The sequence below is a fragment of the Aulostomus chinensis genome, chromosome 23 (genome assembly GCF_037954235.1).
Source record: "Aulostomus chinensis isolate RoL2024-O1b breed Wild chromosome 23, RoL_Achi_v1.0, whole genome shotgun sequence".
In the NCBI taxonomy this organism is placed as follows: domain Eukaryota; kingdom Metazoa; phylum Chordata; class Actinopteri; order Syngnathiformes; family Aulostomidae; genus Aulostomus; species Aulostomus chinensis.
In genome coordinates this window covers 17736778-17756590 of record NC_141342.1, presented here as the reverse complement: position 1 = coordinate 17756590, position 19813 = coordinate 17736778, and the positions used below count along the sequence as shown (strand labels likewise).

At 44.7% G+C, this 19813-nt stretch overlaps 2 protein-coding genes and 1 long non-coding RNA gene across 10 annotated transcripts in view; 2 read left to right on the top strand and 1 right to left on the bottom strand.

Annotated features, from left to right (window-relative positions):
• The window catches only part of rnf157 (ring finger protein 157), a 23368-nt gene extending 8624 nt beyond the window's left edge, over positions 1-14744 (bottom strand). For 2 of the 5 annotated variants that reach the window (XR_015111473.1, XM_086195220.1), the window contains exons 1-15: positions 14228-14743; positions 10990-11108; positions 6941-7029; positions 6620-6769; positions 5412-5529; positions 5251-5317; positions 5109-5152; positions 3927-3974; positions 3686-3757; positions 3376-3535; positions 2690-2802; positions 2385-2614; positions 1569-1671; positions 1367-1475; positions 1-35 (exon numbers count right to left, since the gene is read on the bottom strand). The exon at positions 1-35 is cut by the window's left edge and continues 180 nt beyond it. Coding sequence is in view for 4 of the 5 variants with exons in the window: in XM_086195220.1 (XP_086051346.1) it covers positions 1-35; positions 1367-1475; positions 1569-1671; positions 2385-2614; positions 2690-2802; positions 3376-3535; positions 3686-3757; positions 3927-3974; positions 5109-5152; positions 5251-5317; positions 5412-5529; positions 6620-6769; positions 6941-7029; positions 10990-11108; positions 14228-14315 (1545 nt within the window). In the remaining variant the exon portion in view is untranslated. Of the gene's footprint in view, positions 36-1366; positions 1476-1568; positions 1672-2384; positions 2615-2689; positions 2803-3375; positions 3536-3685; positions 3758-3926; positions 3975-5108; positions 5153-5250; positions 5318-5411; positions 5530-6619; positions 6770-6940; positions 7030-10989; positions 11109-14227 lie in introns of all 5 variants that reach the window. The other 3 variants (XM_086195222.1, XM_086195223.1, XM_086195221.1) reach the window with 2 other exon arrangements.
• On the top strand, positions 10923-15640 carry LOC147239868 (uncharacterized). Its single transcript, XR_015111474.1, has 3 exons — positions 10923-11019; positions 14058-14784; positions 14881-15640. It is a non-coding gene; the product is annotated as an uncharacterized LOC147239868 (long non-coding RNA).
• A 1030-nt stretch (positions 15641-16670) lies between these two features.
• On the top strand, positions 16671-19713 carry srsf2a (serine and arginine rich splicing factor 2a). 4 transcript variants are annotated; one of them, XR_015111609.1, is made up of 4 exons: positions 16671-17225; positions 17503-17845; positions 18765-18859; positions 19389-19713. XR_015111609.1 is itself a non-coding variant. In XM_086195938.1 (3 exons), the coding sequence occupies exons 1-2, from the start codon at positions 16891-16893 to the stop codon at positions 17819-17821; spliced, it is 654 nt and encodes a 217-aa protein (XP_086052064.1). In that variant the 5' UTR covers positions 16671-16890; the 3' UTR covers positions 17822-17845; positions 18765-19057. The 4 variants fall into 4 exon arrangements, 2 of the variants coding, with proteins under 2 accessions (XP_086052064.1, XP_086052065.1); XR_015111610.1 differs by having other exon boundaries at positions 18220-18859; XM_086195938.1 differs by lacking the exon at positions 19389-19713 and having other exon boundaries at positions 18765-19057.
• The last annotated feature ends 100 nt before the right edge of the window (positions 19714-19813 follow it).

The window sequence follows — 19813 nt, the reverse complement described above, 5'->3', positions numbered from 1 at the left end:
CATCACTGACTGGGCCAGGCTGCTGCTCACTGGGTCTGGCAGACAGACGGAGACATACATCACGGTCCGACTCGGGGTCGGAGGATTCTGTTTGGTGCTTGCCAGGTGAGACAGACGTCTACCATTCTGAGCGCTGGCTACCACTAGCAAAAGATCAATAACTGTGCATTAAGAACACCGAGCAAAGCGCCTTGAGCAGCATATTTAAACATCATTGCTTCGTCTTTTTAAACCCTTTTGATGCCAAAGAAGACGTCAATTCCTGTCTTCTGCAGCCACACCTCTGTTTCCTTAAAACCTTGAATTTGCAGATTTGTGTTGTCTTGTAAAACCACTTTGTTCCTCGAGAAGTGACAGTGTCACAGCAGCATGAAAGAACTACGCCTTTGAGTTGCACCCCTCCAGGTCCTGTCCCCCAGTGGTGCAGGCAAATTAAGATAAGACAGGAGCTGTGAAACTCGATTCTGCTGCAGTCGTGTCATTCGTTTAGTCACGAACCAACACTTGTAATCACAGAGGAGCGTTGGAATATAAATCAACGGGTAAAGTCGGAGATGCACACACACAGCTCACGCTAAATAACTTTGCTTTTTATTTGTAATATTGCCGGACTTTTGAACAATTTTCAAAAAATGTGCCACCCCCCTACTGATACAGAGTCTGTGTACAAATTAAGAGGCACTTAAAACTCCAACGATCAGGTGATTTTAGCTATCGTTTTCTGCATGTAAAGAAAAACTGTAACTCAAAAACCTTCTACATGACTTTCCCCAGATTTCTAGCAGCGACTCAAGAGGGGGAGCTTAGCTATTCAATCATTAACTCTGGGGAAGAGAATAAACTTGTTTCACGTTCTCATTCAGTGAGCATTTCTTTCCAGCTGAATTAACAGTCCCTCTCTTCCTCTCCTGCACCAAAAAGCCATGCAGAAGACTTCAGATAAATCTCATCCAGTGTAAAATGCTGAGGTGGCACAGAGTTCTAATTTATTTATGTTAAAATGCTCTAGGAAGTGCACTGAACCCTTTGCTTTTAGCATTTTGGAAACATTTCAGAGAATAAAACTTTGAGGAAAAAGTTTCTGTTTTTTTTCCCAAAGGGAAACCTCTGCTGCATTGTGAAATTGGGACGCTTCATGTGTTTCGTTGTGTTGTTGGAGTGTTGGAGTGCTAAAATTGTCCCAGATTTCTGATTTTGTGTCACATAATTCAGATAAACGAATCCCAACAGGTAGATCTGGGCTTTGTCTGTTAGTATTAGAGGTGATTTTGGTGACAAGTTACCTCAATGAAGGGTCTCACAAACACAGCTGTACACTGTGTGTGTGTGTGTGTGTGTGTGTGTGTGTGTGTGTGTGTGTGTGTACCTTCAGGGGAGGTGATGGTGGAGGAGAGTGGCGTTCCGGTGCAGGATGACTGGTCGATGGCTCCAGATGAAGATAGAGTCAAATTTTCACTATCTGGAGTGACTCCACACTGTAAGAAACACAACAAGTCACAACAAAAACACAACACACACACACACACACACACACACACACACACACACCACTGACAGTTGACACACACCTCCTGCTGATCCACTGCAAGTTTGTGGCGACAGGCCTCTATTTCACTACAGGACTTCTCATCTTCCTCCTCAGGAAGCACAGAGGAATTCTGGGAAAGTGACCTAAATGAAACAACAGGAAAAAAAATAAATAACAGAAATGGATTCAATATGGAATTAAAAACACTGAAACAACACTGAGAGCGAGACTAAAAGACCGATATGATGTACAGAGAGCGTGATTATAGGTCATTGTCATTGCGCTTTGGCTTATAAAACTATCAATTTGAGTGTATCTTTACTTTGAGGAATTTATGGATGGAACCAGCCTCTTATCTGCATACCACCTCTCTCTTCTCTCAGCTCTGGGCGCCACACGAGAACCAACACAGAACCAAATCTGGATTCATGGGGATTTGAAACCCAAGTGAAAATCACATTTTATATCAATTGGTTTATTTAAAAATGTGTTTTGTTTCCAATAACCTAGAAATATCTCGTCGTTGTTGATTGCCTTTGCCATGAGTGCCGGTCACAGTGACGCTGATCTCTGACCACCGAAACGGTTTCAGTTCATCCTCCACTCAAGCAGTTCCCTCAAGCTTGTGCCCACGTGTGAGGTGACAGTGACCCTCATCAAAACCTTCTCAGTTCAGCCGTGAGTCCCTGTGGACATTTGAGACCAATTTGAAGCAATTCCCCAACTCGAAAATGTGACGCATGGATGCACAGATGGACTGACAAACAACCAAACACATACATCAAATGCCTGCTGGGTACCCGTGGAACGAACATTTATTGTCACTAAAACTTGGAGGTGTGACAGACGGACTCACTTGGATCCACTCTTCTTGAGTTTGAGTCCCTGACTAGAGTTGGAGTGGTCGAGAGGAGAGAGCGAGCGGGCGGCTGCTGGATGGGGTTCACTACTGTAGGGAGGCAGTGCTCCAGTCACATGACTGGGGCCAGAGTGAAGAGGAGGAGCCACTGACGACGTGTTCAAAGGGCCGTTCAACGCTTCCAGGAGAGACACCGCCTCGTAGCCTGGAGGGATGTGCTCCGACGCCTGCAAACAAGCACGCGCTGAGTAAGTGAGTCTACAGAGACATGTTGGATTTGTATGTTTTCGTCAGGTCAGTACCGAATGTTCCTCTGAGTCTGACGTCTGCGAAGTGATGACAGGGTTAAAGCTGGTAGGCGATAAAGGACTGAGTTTCTTCCTCATGGCACGGATCTGCAGCAGAGCTCGGAACGCTGCAATAAGAACAAGTCCATAACCAAAGGAAGGAGAATGAGTTAAAGAGACTTTGGATTTGCTCGCACAGAAGGAACTCTACATATGAGGATTAATTCAATTAATTAAAAAGAGATTTCAGTCCCCTTTGATTTGTCCGTAGGATGACAGGCCAATTTGGGCTTGAAAAATAAAACTCTTTCCAGATGGAATTAGACAGAGAATTGAAAGAGTATTAAAGGGGGATTTCATTTTTCAACCTGGATCTTCTTTTCCTGACTTTTTTTGTCTGAGTGAGGGAAAGAATTAACCTTTTTTTTTTTTAATCGCGCCTGTATGGAGCAAAGGCAGAACCGCCAGCAGCCCCAGAGAATCCCACAGTGGAATCAAATGGGGCAACTGGCGACAGTCAAAATGTACAATTAGACTATAGAGCGCTGAAAATATCAGGAAAAACAGAGTCCTGGCTGAGAATAAACAGATTCCCATCTAATGGTGGTGAGAGCACTGTCACCAGTTGAAAGTCTGTCTGAAAACGTCTTTTCAAGTCTCTGAACATGGACACCGACTCCTCGTATTTGACGGGAACTCACGCAGTCTGCAGATGGGGCAGCAGTTGGCCTGGTAGCGCAGCGTGTCGGCGCAGGCGTTACAGAGACACAGGTGTCTGCACGGCAGGATGAGTGTGTCACGCACATCTGACAAACACACCACACACTCGGCGCTGTTGTCACTGATCTCGTCGTCGGCAACCTGGAGACGGGGAAAAAAAAAACAGAATTTTTTTTAGCAATGGAGTCTGCTGCAGAGACGGTTCTACTGATTTCCTTTACTTCAAAGTCACGTCATTTCTGATGGGCTCAAAGAGGAGAGGCACCATCTCATGTGCCGTTTCATATTTACCTTTGATTCTTGGCTGTTGTATTTGTTCTCTATTCCATAGATCTCCTGCAGCAGATAACTCACTCCATCCACCTGGGAAATGGAACATATTGAAGAATAAAGGCAGCGGGTCTCGTGGGCACCGGTGTGATTTTTCAAGAGGGAAAATGAAGCTTTGGTCTATTCGGAGGCGTAAAAAATGTTCAACAAAAGGAGGAAGGAAGGGAGGGAGGGGGGAGAGAGGAAAATCAGGTGTTCTCACCACTTGTTTCTGCTTCAGAGGCTTCACGCAGTAACTCCCGTCCATGTGCTGCCGCGGAAAGCAACAGCTGGATATTAATGCTACATAATTCATCGCTCTTGTATAAATACTGTATACAAAGGCTTGAGCGCTCCAGGGAGAGATGAGAAAGAATCAACGGCAGAACACTTTGTTACAAAAACACTTTTTTTTTTGAGATACGTAATTATCTGCTCTGACGCTACGAAGTGTAAAATCTTGATGAAACGCTAAAATGCATTGCATCGATCATATGTGGCTAATAATAGTATGTGATTTATATTGAACTTCTTTAGCATAGCACTGGTCTTTCACTGCGTCGTTTCTGTGGGTTTTTTTTAATGGTTTTTGCCCCTCGGTCTTGAGGAACAGTCTGGATCCACTGTGTTTGAATTTTATATGAAAATGGATGGAATGAAAAATGAACCTGGAACTTTATATACGTCGATGAAATTCTGTCCGTTAATGGTTGTACGGGACACAGTTTACTGAGCTGACCGCTTCGGCACATCCACAAAACTAATGATAGTTCTCCGATTACACTGCTGCAAAAATATCCCGTGAAAGCTTTAGTCACCACCTAAAAATACGCACGAAATCAACTGTACTGTTGATTCCCACTCAAGCTTTCATGGTGCAAATGAGAGTCATAATCCTCGTTCACATAAACAACAGCACTGAAATGATTACATTATAGTAATTATTTAAGTCAACGCAACGGAGAATAATTGTGAATTACTCGTGTGTATACTGCACGTATGCCAACATTCTTTCCCTCAAGTTGTCTTAAATATTAAAAAGCATTTAAATGTATACTCATTCCTACTTTTTTTGGGGGGTACTTTCATGAGTGTTTCTCTATGTGTTTGCTGCACATTCTAGAGATAATTCTAATTTTTTTTCATTTCTTACATATGAGGGAATAAATCCATTTTGAAAAGTGTCAAATGTGCAGCTTTTCTCCGTTCTTTGTCACTATTATTTGCACATCTCTTGGTTTTGTTCACATTTTTAATTATTTTCTGACAAATGATCCAGTCTATTAATCGATCCGTGACAGACTTAGTAGTTATACGCGGTTTTCTTCCTTTAGCAACGACGCACAAGTCCTGATCCTTCTCTGCCGTACTCACGAGCAACCGCTCACTGATTCTTTCTTCTTACCTTCTCAAATGTGGCCAGCAGTATGTGAGAGTGGCCCAGGTGTTCTGTGAGTAGAAGACAATGGATGCAGCTTTACTTAACATTCCGCAGCTCTGCTTTCATGCTTTCACATCAGACCGACCTTGCGATAAAAGTCTCTCACCTTCACCCTCGTCAACGACAGCCTGCACCACCATGGGGAAAATCTCCTTGTCCATATCAAACAGCAGCTGAGCGGAGAGAGACGGATGACAGTGGATATCTATTTGTTCTGTTTCTACATTGGTTTCTTACTGCGCTGGAGTCAACGGGCAGATGGCGTACCTCGTCGTCAGCCCACTCGCTGAGGTTGACGGTGTGCGAGGGCAGACAGAACTGCTGGCACACTCCTCTCTTGAAGTGCACCGTCTCAGACTGGAGCGAGCTGTCCTGAGGCAGGTACCTGCAGGGGCCGGCGCAAACACAACAGATTATTGAGATCTGACCACACCTGCTGCAATTTGACAAGCAGAGGGAGTTTGTGTACTTCGTTACCGCCGCTTAGATATCAGGTGGTACTAGTGAACGAAAGAGGAAGAATATCAAGCAAAAATTCTTATAGGCGAGATAATATTACACTTTTTGTATCCCACACCTGCCGGCGTCTCTGTAAACGATGGGAAGTTATTTCTAAAATGATGACTAAGGTAGCAGATGTCCCTCTTTAATGTTTGCCAAAGACATTTTTCTCGAGGGCCTCACGACTGATGAAGACTGCGCAACTAATCAAAATATCATCAAAATAACAATATGGTCCACGGCATGGAGGGCGCTATCGTGGGTATAAAACTTTTTTTTTAAAATAAATAAATATTGTTACGCTGTTGCAGAGATGTCCTGCCTACAAGTGGTATTCTACAGACTTCAGAAAACATCTTTGTTTGCTCCACTATTGATTCCTGTGTGGGTAACAGCGTTCTGAAGGTTCTACAATCCCTGGCACTATTTTTGTGATACCACGGGGACATATAAGTCCTTGTTGTTAAAAGCCAGCTGCCCTCTGTGGTTTCATGACAGCAGGAACACTGAGAGCCATATTTAAGTGAACTTAACAACAAAGCACATTGCCTTAGGGGGGCGTGTCCAGCCCAGTGATGCATGGTCTGGGCAGGACGTTCAGTGCAAGAAACAAAAGGGTTCTCATTAGTCTAAATGAACTGTGGGTGCATTTTGGGCGTAACAATAATGTAACTAATCACAGTGTCACTGGCAGTTCCCTTTGAGAGCCAGGTTTGCCTGCACCTTCATGTATTGTTATCTAAACTGTGACCCTGGCAACTTTGAGAGACAAACCCTGTCTTGCTCGTCCGTCCAGAAAAAAAATTTCCTCCATTCTCAATGTTTTTCTGTTCTATGAATTGAAAATTTCCTCATTTGGTGGAAGGATATGAGGCCAATTTGGGTGACAGAAACTAGACAAGTAATGCAATAACATATTGCAAATCTGCAACCTTGATTTGAGAGCAGACATTCATTTCTTCATCATAACTTACACTGGCACGCCGTTGTGAAACTCTTCTATGGCCTGGTAGTAGATGGTGATGGCCACCTGTGTGTCGGCATCAAAGGTGAACTCCACGTTGTAGCAGGCCCTGTTCTTACCTGTCGCCTCATCACCTGGCAGCTTTAGGTCCTCACTGCATCTACAGATGGTGGAGCGAGAGAGACATACAACAGGATTTTGTCTTTTTGTCTCTGATTCAAATGATTTAACGCCATCCCTTAAGCTAGCTGTGGTGGCTCGTTCCTTAAATATTGCTCTGTGGACATACATCAGAAAACAATGAGAGGTCATGGGTTTGTCAAGGTCGTACCGTACAAGCCGCAGCGTGTCCTTACGGATATTTATAAGGCTTCGTAACGTCTTTACTGGTTCCTGAGGTGGAGGGGCTGCGTATGGGAACTGAAAGCAAAAACAAACAAACAAAAAACATATTATAGACGTAAAATACATGCTACGACACAGAAGAGCAGCAGCATTCAACCTCCCTCAACCGCCACGACATTCCTCTCATTACCACAGAGAATTGAAGGCTCCACGATGGACGCGGCTGCTCCTAGTTTAACCTTTAGCCAGACGGGTTTGCATTGGTCAGCACAGACCTCGCTGGTGCTGACGAGTGCTGAGCTAGAGCGAAAAAATCTGCTCAGACTGTGTCTTTCCGGGGGACAAGGCTGACACTTCAGACGGTGTTGGGCATATTTATGCACACACAGGGACCACAAAAGTGTAAAGCAGCTCAGGGTCAAACAGTGTGTGTCTTTATTTCAAGTTGGATCAGACAGCAGTTTTACTGAGTGAGGAGGATAAGGATCTGAAATATCTGCTTTTTTTTCTCAATGACTTCCTCCTGTGACCGACCCTTCCTCTTGAATCAAACATTGCAAAGCCACACACGAGTAGAAGAAGTGAGGGAAGTTAAGCAACTCCCATTGTCATTTTCTCAGCCGTTCACAAGCCCGTTGAACACAGCGCTCCATGTGGTATTTTTTGCGTATGAAAACTTCGTGGCAACATGTTGCCATGCAGAAGATGAACAGAACTGTTTGTCTGACTGATTCAAGGAGATGCAATTTAGACATAACAGTGTTAAAAATGGTACATTCCCATATGCGGAAACGGATGGTTTGACAGGTATGTCTGAATTTCCAAGCAGTTCAACCCACAGCATTATTTTGAAAAAAATTCTTCAAAAAGTGGGCAAGATGCTGCAATTAAAGTGACATTTAATGAGGTGGGATTGAAAACTTCACCTACTGAATCCTTTGAAGCGGACGTTAGTTTATTAATTCAGTCCTAAGGACGTGCACTCACATGCCTACATCCCAAAATACCATTTTTCCCCCCAAAAATCTGACAGTGAGTTCACATGAGACAAAAAGGGACAAAGAGCTGCGATCACTGATTCCCGAAGCTCTTCCAGCTCCTCCAGTCATGTGACTGAAACAGGCTGTGGAGCTGGTCGGGTAGCGGAGGTGGGCACAGGATGAAGAAGTGACAGCTAAATCTGTCCAACGCTGGAGCAAAATGTACTGTAAGAGAGCCTGGGGGCAGTTAGTGAATGTTCAAATTTAGCAAACGAAACAGTGAGCGTCCAATATTGATCAGAGGAGCAACAGAGCCATTAGCCCCTTTTATACAAAGACTCCATGTTTGGATTGAGCTGTTCCACCATGTCTCTCTACCTTCTCTCAGCCGAGAAATGATGGGTATCCCTTAGTTCTGTCTCCATGCACGCTGATAGAGATGGCAAACTACAGCAGCAGCGTTATATTCCAAGCTTTTTTTGGGTAAATCAACTCATTTACCATCCACACCAGAGCCAGACGAGAAGATAGATCCCCTCCTCTCCTCTGTACGTGCATTACAAAGCTGCAACCCGCAGAGGCCACTGCTAGTTAGCTTAGCGCAATGAATGGTAGTGGATGGCAAGTGTTAGCATACCTCATTCAGTCTTTGCCCGTATGACTACTAACTAGGGTCGTGCACAACATTTGTTATAAAGTAAAATTTAAAATCATGAAATACTGCAATTATATATATGCATAATGTACATGGTAATTCCTTGACAGGGTGCAGTGATTTGACACAGCACTTCAAGACTTCAGTCAACGAAACAAAACATTTGTTGACGTCAAAAAAGGTGACCGCTACGCCAAATTTGTAAGAGAGGATGAGGATGGCTATTTCTAGACAAACCAAAATTCTGGATCTGATCTGTCTGAGCTAGAGCACAGGGGAGGAACATCAGGTTTTACAAAGGTAGGCTAACTTGCCCATACATTACCATTCAATGTGCTAAGCTAACTAGCTGTTCATCTCTTTGAGTCTCAGCTCGTCACTGCACACACAGAGGAGAGGAAGGTGTGCATCTTCTTGTCTGGCTCTGGGGAGTACAGCAACTAAAAATATCTCCCCAAAAGTTGGTGAGTACCTTTAAAAGTCTGAGTATAAGGAGTTTGTTAGAGTACAATTCATTGAGTCCGTGGACGAGAGGTGGTTAGTGACAAAAGCTGGCTCAGGTACGTCACCTGCCACCAGACAGGCCAAGATCAGAAGTCAATATTCATGATTTCAAAAAGAAGAGGGCAGTTGCTCAGCATATTTATGGAACAATATGAAGAATTCAAATGTTTTGCTCTCTAAAATGTCATGATTTGGCCCTGAATCAATCAAAAGCAGTTCTGTACAGTGGCTTTTCGGTGGTTTGGGGGTTGAGTTACTCTTTAAACTCGACCCAGGCTGCGGTTCACATCTCAGCACTCTTTTGTTGTGTATTTGAAGCATAAAAATTGCTGACAACGCGAGAGGACAGCCAAGGTAGCTTGAGGATCTCTAGGGGGCGGCAGGGGGGCGGGGGCATGCAGGAAGTGGTCAGATACCTCCACTACAACCCCTCATCTGTGTGTGTTTGTGTGGCTGTGAATGGCACCATATTCAGTACTATTAAACATCTGGGCTCAGCAGGAGTCACGCCTGTAAACCACACAAACAAACACACACGGGGTAACAGATGCTGAAAGGAGCCATTCATTAGGAAAATCACGGGCAACAGTGTAGGTCTTGTAACATCTTAGAGATCACGAAGCATCGCAGCAGAGACACTGGAACACTCTGTGCTTCCTCACACAGTAAACTGTAAAGCTATAACTGTAAAGCTTATTTTTTCCCTTTTTCAATATTTAATTAAGAATATTTAATCATTTTTTAATTATACACAAGGTCTCTTTTAAAGCAGATGTTTAAAAACTGAATTTCAAAAATCAATTTAGGATATACCAGGGCTTCTGGGAAGAGTTATTGAAAAACGTCTAAAAATAGCTCATCCATTATGATATTTGTCGAGCGGTGCTGGAGACCAAGAGCACAGCAGGCTTGGCTTTATGATTCCGCAGCACCATCTGTTTAGAAACCACCATTATTATATAATGCTGGGAAAGCTTCAAACACACATTTTAAGAGAGAGAGAGAGAGAGAGAGAGAGAGAGAGAGAGAGAGAGAAAAAAAAACTCCATTACCAGTTGAATTCTGATCCCACAGGAGGATTATAAACACCCACATAATCGGGAGAAAAACTGCACTCCTAATTTTAGCCCTGGTCTAGACAGTAGCAGCAATACGACTGAGATTAGTGCAGAAGGATGAAAGTGGCTTCACCTCCAACACTCTCTAAGACTTCCTCCAAACTGTTTCTTCTGTCTGCGTGAAATTCTCCCTTTCTCTGCGGACACGAGGTTCTTAATATGTGCCGCTCTCAGCCGTTTAACCTTCAGCTTCACGGTTAGGATGAGTGAACCCTCCGGGGGGAAGCATTTCTCTGAATTTCATTTCTTACTCACTTAATCTTAATTAATGAAAACGTCTCGGCACATTTTTATTTCAGTTCAAATTCATATATCATAGCCAAGCGTTTGACTGGCATGCCTGTATCACGCAGGGTAGACTGGCCCCATCGCTGGCTCCAGCTCAGTGCTGAGAACAACGCAGGATGAAAAACCACAATAAAAAGTGTTTCAATAAGAACTTGAGATAAAGAACATGTCACACTGTCGGAGATGAAAATGAAACGCCCAAAATATCAGAGAAGCGGCCAAATCAGCTGATCTGAACTGGCCTTAAGTCTCCCACAGCAGTTAGAGGTTGCCATGGTGATGCTAACTGCTTAGTGAGTGCTGACGGCGGAGAGACACCTCTTGATCTGTGGCTCAAAGACTGTAACTGCTACCAGATTGCTTTTTTTTATGTAACGAGACACTCGGATGAATTCAGTGATATAAATGATAACTACGGGTGTGGGGGGGGGGGGATCGGTATCTTATGGTGGTTTATTTTTTCCAGCTGTTTTCACTCAGGATGACTTACCGCCACTGGCCTGGTCCCAAGGAAGTTAAGGTCTGTGTTTTCTCCAAACAGGTAACCCTCTGGGTGGGTGGAGTCAAACTTCTCTCCACCCATGATGAAATGACTGGCGAAGTAACTCCCTGCACACAGAGAAACTCACTTTTAAAAACAAAGGAAATGCGTCACACCACCGGGGATAAGACTGTTTAACCGCGAGCGCCATCTGCTTTTAAAATCTGAATTGAATTTTCATTTAATAAGTTGTTGCTTCATTTGTTGTCGGGGAAAAAAAAAGAAGAAGTTCATTTGCTATTGCAATGAAAACTCAAAACGATACATTTCTGGGACTTCAACAACCTAAAATTCCATTGGCGGCATCCTGAGCAAAGACGGAATTAACCAGAAGGCGCTGCACTACACCATGAAGAACTGATCAACTCATGGAGGGTCGTTTATCCCGCCTTAGATATTTTCAGCAGCATTGCTTTCAATAATTGGATAAGAGAGAGAAAACATGTTCAATAAGGGGGGGGGGGGGGAATGCTATTTTTTCTCACGTTGCAACCACTTCTCCATCTGGCACTTTGCTGCCATAAAACATTTACATCTCCCTTTAATATTTGAACCATTTAGCCGGCGCTGCCATCCGCAGAGACCGAAAAAAAAGATCTCCGAATGCTTGATCTCTGACATCACAAGCAAGTTATCAGATGCAGAGGGTATCCTTGTGAAGACGGAGCGGGATAGATGTCGGGAGGCAAATACAGGGTTGAGACTTTTGTAAGAGGACAAATGAAACCCCGGAGAGGTCGAGGTCGTCCACCTGTTTACTATGACTGCGCACACCTTTTAATCACAAGGCGGGATAACACCGCGAGGCTCTAATAGCAGGTCACAATCTTTAAACACAGGTTGGTCACGCGTGGGCTGGGAGGACGGCATCAGAAACCTGAATCAGACTTGTTTTTAAAAGCCGCTAAACTAAAAACAACAGAATTCCTCCGCCTTCATCACCTGACGTACAGCAGGTCGGACAGGCCGGCTGGTCTGGCTTGGTCACCAGATCCCACAGACAGGAACTGGGGCTGACAGATCGGTTTCAGCAGCGGCTGCCATCCCCAACTTCTTCCCATCCCAACACCACCAACACCCCAGCAGGCTGCAACCAGGACAAATTCATACAGCCCGGGACTAATCCAGGCCAAGTGTGGTACGAGACGAACAACTCTTCATCCCTGCCAACATCAGATCACGATAAATTTCAAATATGATCGTGGTATCAGCAAATGGCAGCCCACAAGGGTGAAATTATATTCCCAGATTGAGTTTTGAGATCTCATTTTGTGCGATGAGTTTCTGTCATTGCTGGCAACCGAAGAGGGAAGCAATCGCAATATTTCTCCACCTCACGACGTGACATTGGATCGCAGCTAAACCCTGGTAGGGAGCTGAAAACAATGTTGTGATCAAAGAATGTCACAAGAACAAGACAGATTCCAAACACACACACATGTGCGCGCACGCACACACACACACACACACACACACACACACACACACACACGCGCACGCACAGAGGTCAGGTTGAGATCCAAAGGGCAGTCAGGTGAACTTGGTGTGAGATATCAGGGTTGGGTCTAGTTTGTGTTTCAATATTACAAATATTTAACAATCTTTCTTACATGAAACTGAATAAACAAAATGCCATACGAGTTAAACTTTTTCCAATGTTAAAAAAAAAAAAAAAAAAAACGGTGAAAAGCACTCAGTCACGTATTTAACCAAGAATGACTGAGGCAATAACAAGAGCCTGACCAATACGTCGCTGTGGCCGCCTATCACTAATATTTCTGCATCTGCGCTGAAATAAAACTTCTTCTTTTTCTTTTGTTGCAGACCTTTTTTAAGAAAAAGATGCTCGGGGTAATTTACAACCATGAAATTCCCCGTAAAATTGATTGTTTCAGTGCTCTGCTGCGATTTGGAAGAATAAAGTTGATTTTTAAATTGTAAAATGACTACATTTGAGGGCTCGTTTCAAAAAGAAAATATAGGTTTATTTATCCGTTTTTGAATTTGTTTTATTCTAACATTGGTACCAGCATCAGTCCTAAGAGTCCAACATTGATCAAACCTTGAATACAGCAAATGAAGTGAATCAGATGATTGTGTTGATCGTTTAACTGAGAATTATCCGGCCTCCACCTCATAGTTTTTGTAAAGTGTTTGATGACTAAATCAAAAATGATCAAATACATGTTTTTTGTTGATGTTGGAATTTTCTTAATCCCCAATATCAGCATCTGAATGGGCCTCCAAAAACTCTGTATCAGTCCAGCTCAGGAAATAACCACCAATCAGTAAATAGGACTGAAGCTGGTACCATCTGTGCCACATGGGTTTAAATGGTCAAAGAGGTTTTTAGGGGGGGGGGGGGGGGGGCGCAACAAAAATAATCACCCATTTTGATAATTAATCGATTAATTATTCAGCAAAAGTTAATTCACAGTTCGCTTCTGAAATGAGAATTTCATTTAACCAGAATAGACGGACAAGACCAGCAGGTCAAGGACCGTGAGACCATCACGCCTCACTGCTTTCAGCTGCAAAATTAACAGGTTGCTTAAAAATGAGAACAACTGCTGCAGTCTTGCTCTAACTTCCCCAGGCCGTTCTTGACTTCCGTAGCTGTCGGCTGGTGATGGGGATGTTGGTCTTTGTATTGCCATCCTCCTGAGCGCCACCGTGACTTATTAATTTTACAGGCAGACTGAGGCAGTCATGATGCCACCAGAACAGATGCACTGAGACCGCTTAACATGGCGAAACAATCCCAGCCTTCGATAAACAGACACAAATATGAGGTTTGGAAATTCAGTTTGTCCCTCCATGGCCTACCCAACAACGCTGTGCTGTGAGAGGGGAAAATATCATTTAAAAAGAAAAAGAAAAACAAGAGGAGATGTATATTATGACCCTGTTATGTTGAATTTCTGAACAATAGCAGAGCATGGACCCCTTCTGTGTGTGTGTGTGTGTGTGTGTGTGTGTGTGTGTGTGTGTGTGTGTGTGTGTGTGTGTCTCCACAGGTTACAGGCTGAGATGCCCTGCAGGCCTGTCAGCAGAGAAGGTGCAACGCTTCCACGCTGATGTCCGCGGTACTTTCCAGTTTTAGCACAAAACAAATCATCTGCAATGAGCCCTGAGGCGTGCAGCCATTACCCACCGCCCTTAGTCTGACCTGTTGTCGGTGACTTACCAGATTTCGGTGGATAACGGTACACCGAATTGGACGGAATGTCCACTTCTTCCACGCCTATATTCTGTCTGCTTGTGAAAGCTCCCATTTCCAGTCAAATAAAGACCATACGGGCATAACACTTCAGGCTGGCTTTGGTCGCGTCGGCGCTTTATTTCTTATCATTTAATCCAGTTCGCGCTGCCCTGTCCATTTCTATCGGGTCCAAGCCCTGCTGCGAATGTGACCGTCCCGGGGATTAGTAGTTGTTCTCTGGCTGTTTATCCCTCCCCGGTCAACAGTGCAGCTCGTTTTGTGGCAGAAAGTAGCCGTAGCAGTCCCTTTAACACCCGAGGAGCGCTCTCACTGTGCGCCACAGCCGCAATCCTCCGAGCCGTCCTTTACTTTACGCTGAGGTGGAAAACAGCGATGTGCTCGTCGTCACAGCCGCCGGCTCCTTCTATCATGGCCATGTATCCCCCCCTCCCCACCCCCCTCTCGGTGCTTGTCGTTGTCGGATCCTGTCAAAGAGGTCTGTGGCTCCCCATGACGTCAACCAGCCACAAATCCGGACCGTGGTGAGTTTTTTTTTTTTTTTTTTTTTTTTGCGCAGTCCTCTTCTCTCCAGCTAGCAGCTACCGAGCCGCTTCATGACGTGACCTCCCCTACGACAGACGCGTGGTCGGCGGTGACTGCAGTGCAGAGAGGACGGCTGTGGGTTGGAGTACACCCCGAGACCAAGCCTCAGTGCCCCCCTGGTGGAAATGCCAGTAAAAGCTCGACAATGGAGGTGCTAGCTTGCTGAGAAATAAAGAAGCCTTTTCTTGCAACAAGTATGAGCTTATAAACTAAACTGGGAGTCACTCAAGGACTCAGAAAGAGAAAATTAAGAGGATTGTAGTGACTTAACTACGAAAACCAACTGTTAGTTTCTTAGAGTATGTGGCTGGAGTGATAGTTTTTACAATGTAGGGGTCCGGGTTGGGGCCAATGGGGGCCCCTAGGCTGCAATTCCAGGCTACTCATGGCCTGTGGGGGACTAAACAATGACCGGACTTCTTTAGAACAGTTCACTCCTTACCTGCACCTTACAACCTTTTTTTTTTTTTTTGTACATACATTTCATTTTTAAAGCACAGTTTATTTATTTTTACTCCTTTTTTTCCTTTTTCATACTTATTGTATGTTGTATATTTATAGTGTACACTGCATTTTATGCCCTGTGTCATTTACTGTATGTTATGCTGCTGCTACATTTGAATTTTCCAGTTTTGGGTTGAATAAAGTAAATCTATCTATCTATCTATCTATCTATCTATAACCAATGACACATCATGAATGGATGGTATGGGATATCTCGGGATTATGTGTGTGCATGCCAGTACTCTGGTAAGTGACAGTGAACGTGACAGTCATGGCTCTGCCTGGATATCTGAGACTTATCAGGGTGTCAGAAATCAAAGTCTGAGGGTCCGTGGGTCAAATGGACAGAGAAGAAGGAGCGGCGGACTGAGACGACAGTCAGGAATTCTGCACAGCTTTGATGCTGTCTGTAGGTATGTAGAATCATGATTGGATGACATCTCGAGATGGAGTAGGATTCCGCCTGAGAATGTCAGGATTCAGATGCCGGTGATAATGACAGCCTCCCAAATGATGTATTCTGATCTAGGAGACAGGATGACAGGATCCACTGAATAGCTGTGATACTCTGTGACATTATGGGTGTGAGAGAGTCAACGTTTGAGGGTCTAGTGTCTGAAATGACAGGGAGAATGACTTGGATGACAGCCATGATTCTGCACAGTTTTTTTGGCCTGTCTGGAGGTTGTTTTGTGATTGGATGGCCTCTCGGAGAAGACAGCTAATGTTGGAAATCGAAAGCGAAATTTTGATATTCTGGGTGTAAGGGTTCCCACAGAAACTGATCCCCTGACACAAAAAAGAGAGATGTCAACAGCGCACGGTTGTTCAAATTTAGATAAACTTTGAATAAACCAACATCCAACTGTTCTCCGGTAGCTGACCTAGCACCCTTCGTCATTGGGGTGTTTTTCAAAGCACCAAACTGTCACAACTTTCACCAAATTCAAGAATGTTACATCATGTGGACAGAAACCTGACTATCCACAAGTGAAAGCAACAGATTTTCTTTGTTTTGTTTTTTGTAAACGGTGCACTCTCAGCTTTACCAAAGACATTTCATCATCGCTGCTGTATTTATCATGAAGACAACCGTGTAGAAAACAACAACAACTTGAGGTTTATGCTGTCGCAACGTTTCGACACTGATATCCATGATCTGGAACGTATTCGCACTTGCTAATGAGAATAAACAGAACAAAGGCAGAGAAGCGAGCCAACTTTGCCGTCAGTGCCACCTCCCCGTCGACAGAGGGCAGTGCGGCGGTTTGAGGCGAGCGGGCGCGAGCGGGCTCAACAGCCAATCAGAGGAGGCCACCGCGGGCGCAAAGAAAGGAGGAAAGGAAGCGTTGTTGCCGCCATTTCACGTGCAGGCAGCGCACTCGGAACGTAGACTGTTGGGTTGGAACAATTCAGCCGTCTGATTTTTGGGCTGTTTACACTTCCAGTGGAGAAGAGTTGACCACCAGAAACCCCTCGAAACAAACGGTAGGACCCACCGGGTTTTGTCTTAACTCGCCTGTTCTGTTGTTTGGCAGAAAATGAGTTACGGTAGGCCGCCGCCGGACGTTGAGGGGATGACCTCCCTGAAAGTGGACAACCTGACTTACCGAACTTCGCCAGAGACTCTCCGCCGAGTTTTTGAGAAGTACGGCCGTGTAGGAGATGTGTATATCCCCCGGGATAGGTACACAAAAGAGAGCCGCGGTTTCGCTTTCGTCCGTTTCCTGGATAAGCGCGACGCCGAGGACGCCATGGACGCTATGGACGGCGCGCTGCTCGACGGGCGGGAGCTTCGGGTGCAGATGGCCCGCTACGGACGACCACCAGACTCCATGTACAACCGAAGAGGAGCTCCACCACGCAGATATGGAGGGTACGGACGTAGTAGCAGGAGGTACTTTGTTATGGGTAGCGTTAGATATTTAGTTCCTGCTTCTTATTTATGTGTTGAACTGTTACCAAGTCTTATCACAACTTTTAGAGCCTATTGTTCCTTATCTTAGACCCACGTTAACTTGTTACTCTCAGCTTCGTCTGAGCTGTTTCGGACAGGTAGTTTCGTGTGTAAATGTAATATCACTTTTGTGAACTCAGTTTATAGTTTTAATTTTCTTGTATTTCCAAATTGCATCTCTCTGTGTAAATTGCAGCCGTTCAGCCAGCCCCCGCCGTCGCAGACGAAGCCGCAGCCGTTCCAGGAGCAGGAGCCGTTCCAGGTCCAGAAGCCGCCATCATTACAGCCGTTCTAGGTCCCGTTCCTACTCAAGATCCAGGTCAAGGTCCAGGTCCAAGTCTAAGTCCAAATCCAGAACCCCCAGACGAAGCAAGTCGAAGACTCCCTCCAGGTCCCGCTCCCGCTCCAGGTCTAAGTCAAGGAGTCAAACTCCAGCTTCCAACAGAGGGTCCAGGTCCAGATCCAAATCCAAGAGCCGGCCCAAATCTCCAGCAGACAACGGAGCAGAGTCTTAACTCAGAGTTGGACACAATATGACGGTATACAGGGGAATGGGTGGATTGTGATTGCTGCACTTATATCTTAATTGGTTTAGCCATTACTTGTCCTCACTTGGGTCAGTACATCTGCTGGCTTGATGCAACATGTAATTTTTACACACACACCAAGTCGGCAGAATCTTACACACACAGTGAAACTGCAGAGTGAATCTGATTTGACTTACAATGGCTCCACTTGCATTAAGCTGTTCTCAAGCACACACGTAACAGAGGCTATGACTTCATGTGATTTACTGTTGCACACATATAGGAAATTGGGGTGATGTCAGTATGTTCGGGTGGGACGGGTGGTTGGGATGTGGGGTTGCTTCACTCAAAAACGTTCACCTAAATGTGGAATTCTTTCCTCCAAGCTGCGGAGTCCTGTTTGCAAAGAGAGGAGGAGATGGGGGTGTGGCAGTGTGAGAGCAGTTAGTGTGTGACCCGCCCATGTGACCTGCCTGTTGCTGAGAGCGATGGCAGTTGCTAAGGAGCAGGTCACCAAGGCAACAGTGGTTGCTATGGAGCAGGTCGTCATGGCGGTGGTTCGGGCTGTCAGTTGGTGTATGAGGTGGTGTGGTGAGGTACGTTCACGGGGATCGCGGGCACAGACAGGCCTGTGGTTTCCTCCGCCTCTCACTAAGGGAACGGACCCCAAGGTTTGTTTTTCAAATATGGCCGAGTGCTAGTCTTGTTTAGAGCTAGTTTTTGGGAGTGTTCGACCAAGGAAGGTGTGTAAACAAATGTGAACATTAATGAAACCGTTAATAGAAAAAAAAAGAAAAAAAAGGTGGCCACGCAACAGCCTGTTTGATAAATGTTACTGTCAGATTAGAATATGCTAGTAAATATCAAGGTCAGGACGTTAGATGACCTTGTTGCCTTGCTCTTGTTGACTCAGTTCTGTCTTTCCTTCCAGATCTCAGACGATTGAGCCTTTTTGCAGAGGACACCAGGACGGGTCTCACATTGAGCAAGTGGACTTCACTATTACCACTGAATGCAGACTGAAAGGTTATTGGAACTTCGTCTAAAATGTTTTAAGTATTTCATTTTACTTGACTTATCTAAGCAAATTCCGTACCCTGTGATCGTTTGTAAAGTTGAGCATATTGAAAGGGATTTGATTTTTTTTCTTCTCCCCTCCCCTCATTTTTTTTGTCATTTTGATTGAATTTGTACGTGTTAATAAATTCTCTTTTTAAATTCACATAGATTTTGTTCAGTGAAATCCCTCATTTAGACCCCTTTTCAGGCAGTTATGGAAGTTTGCAGAGTTGATGTAAAAATGGGGTTGTTGGATGTTTAAACCCTCGCAGCTATGATTTACCACTCTTGAGAAAAAAATAAAAATTAAAAGGCAAAAGGCATCCTGTACAGTAACGAACACAAAACATTAAAATATCAGTGTCACTCAATTTGTGAGGCGCTAATCCAGCAGTAAAACATTTTCTCCTCCTGTCAAAATCCTTTTTTTTTCTGTCTGGTTCAAGTTGCTTCCTGTGACTCTAACCCTCTTTCTTGTGTATCTTTTGTGCACTAGGCGCAGTTGTGTAGCAGTTGAGTAATGCTGGTTAGCTGTTAAGATGCGGTGCAGTGCGGTGGTGACATGGTGTGGCGTGTTGCGGTGCTGAGTGCCCGGCGCTGTTCCGGGGCTCGACCCTCCGCTGCTGTTTGCCGGTTTGTAAGCTCACAGGTGTGGCAGATCATCCATCCTCTTCCTGTCTTGTGACTTCTCCTCTCCACCTCCCTTGTCCTGTACAGATTCTCTTCCCTTCTCTGTCTCTCTCTCTCTTTCTCTCTCTCTCTCCTTTTTCCCCCTCCTTTGGTTTCTCCACTGTTGCTCGCTTTTTGATTAATGGGTCCAGTGTGACTCAGTGAAGGGTTGAAATGAAACAGCAGTTCCAGCTGCTCAATGACTCATTTATGTATCTCATTCCTCTGTGAAACCCCTCCAATGTCTTGTAA

Bases quoted from the DNA above. Each gene is read 5' to 3' on its own strand.
- srsf2a (XM_086195938.1), top strand. From the start codon at position 16,891: ATGAGTTACGGTAGGCCGCCGCCGGACGTTGAGGGGATGACCTCCCTG. The intron at 17,226-17,502 runs GTACGGACGTAG...TGTAAATTGCAG, and splicing joins CCACCACGCAGATATGGAGG to CCGTTCAGCCAGCCCCCGCC.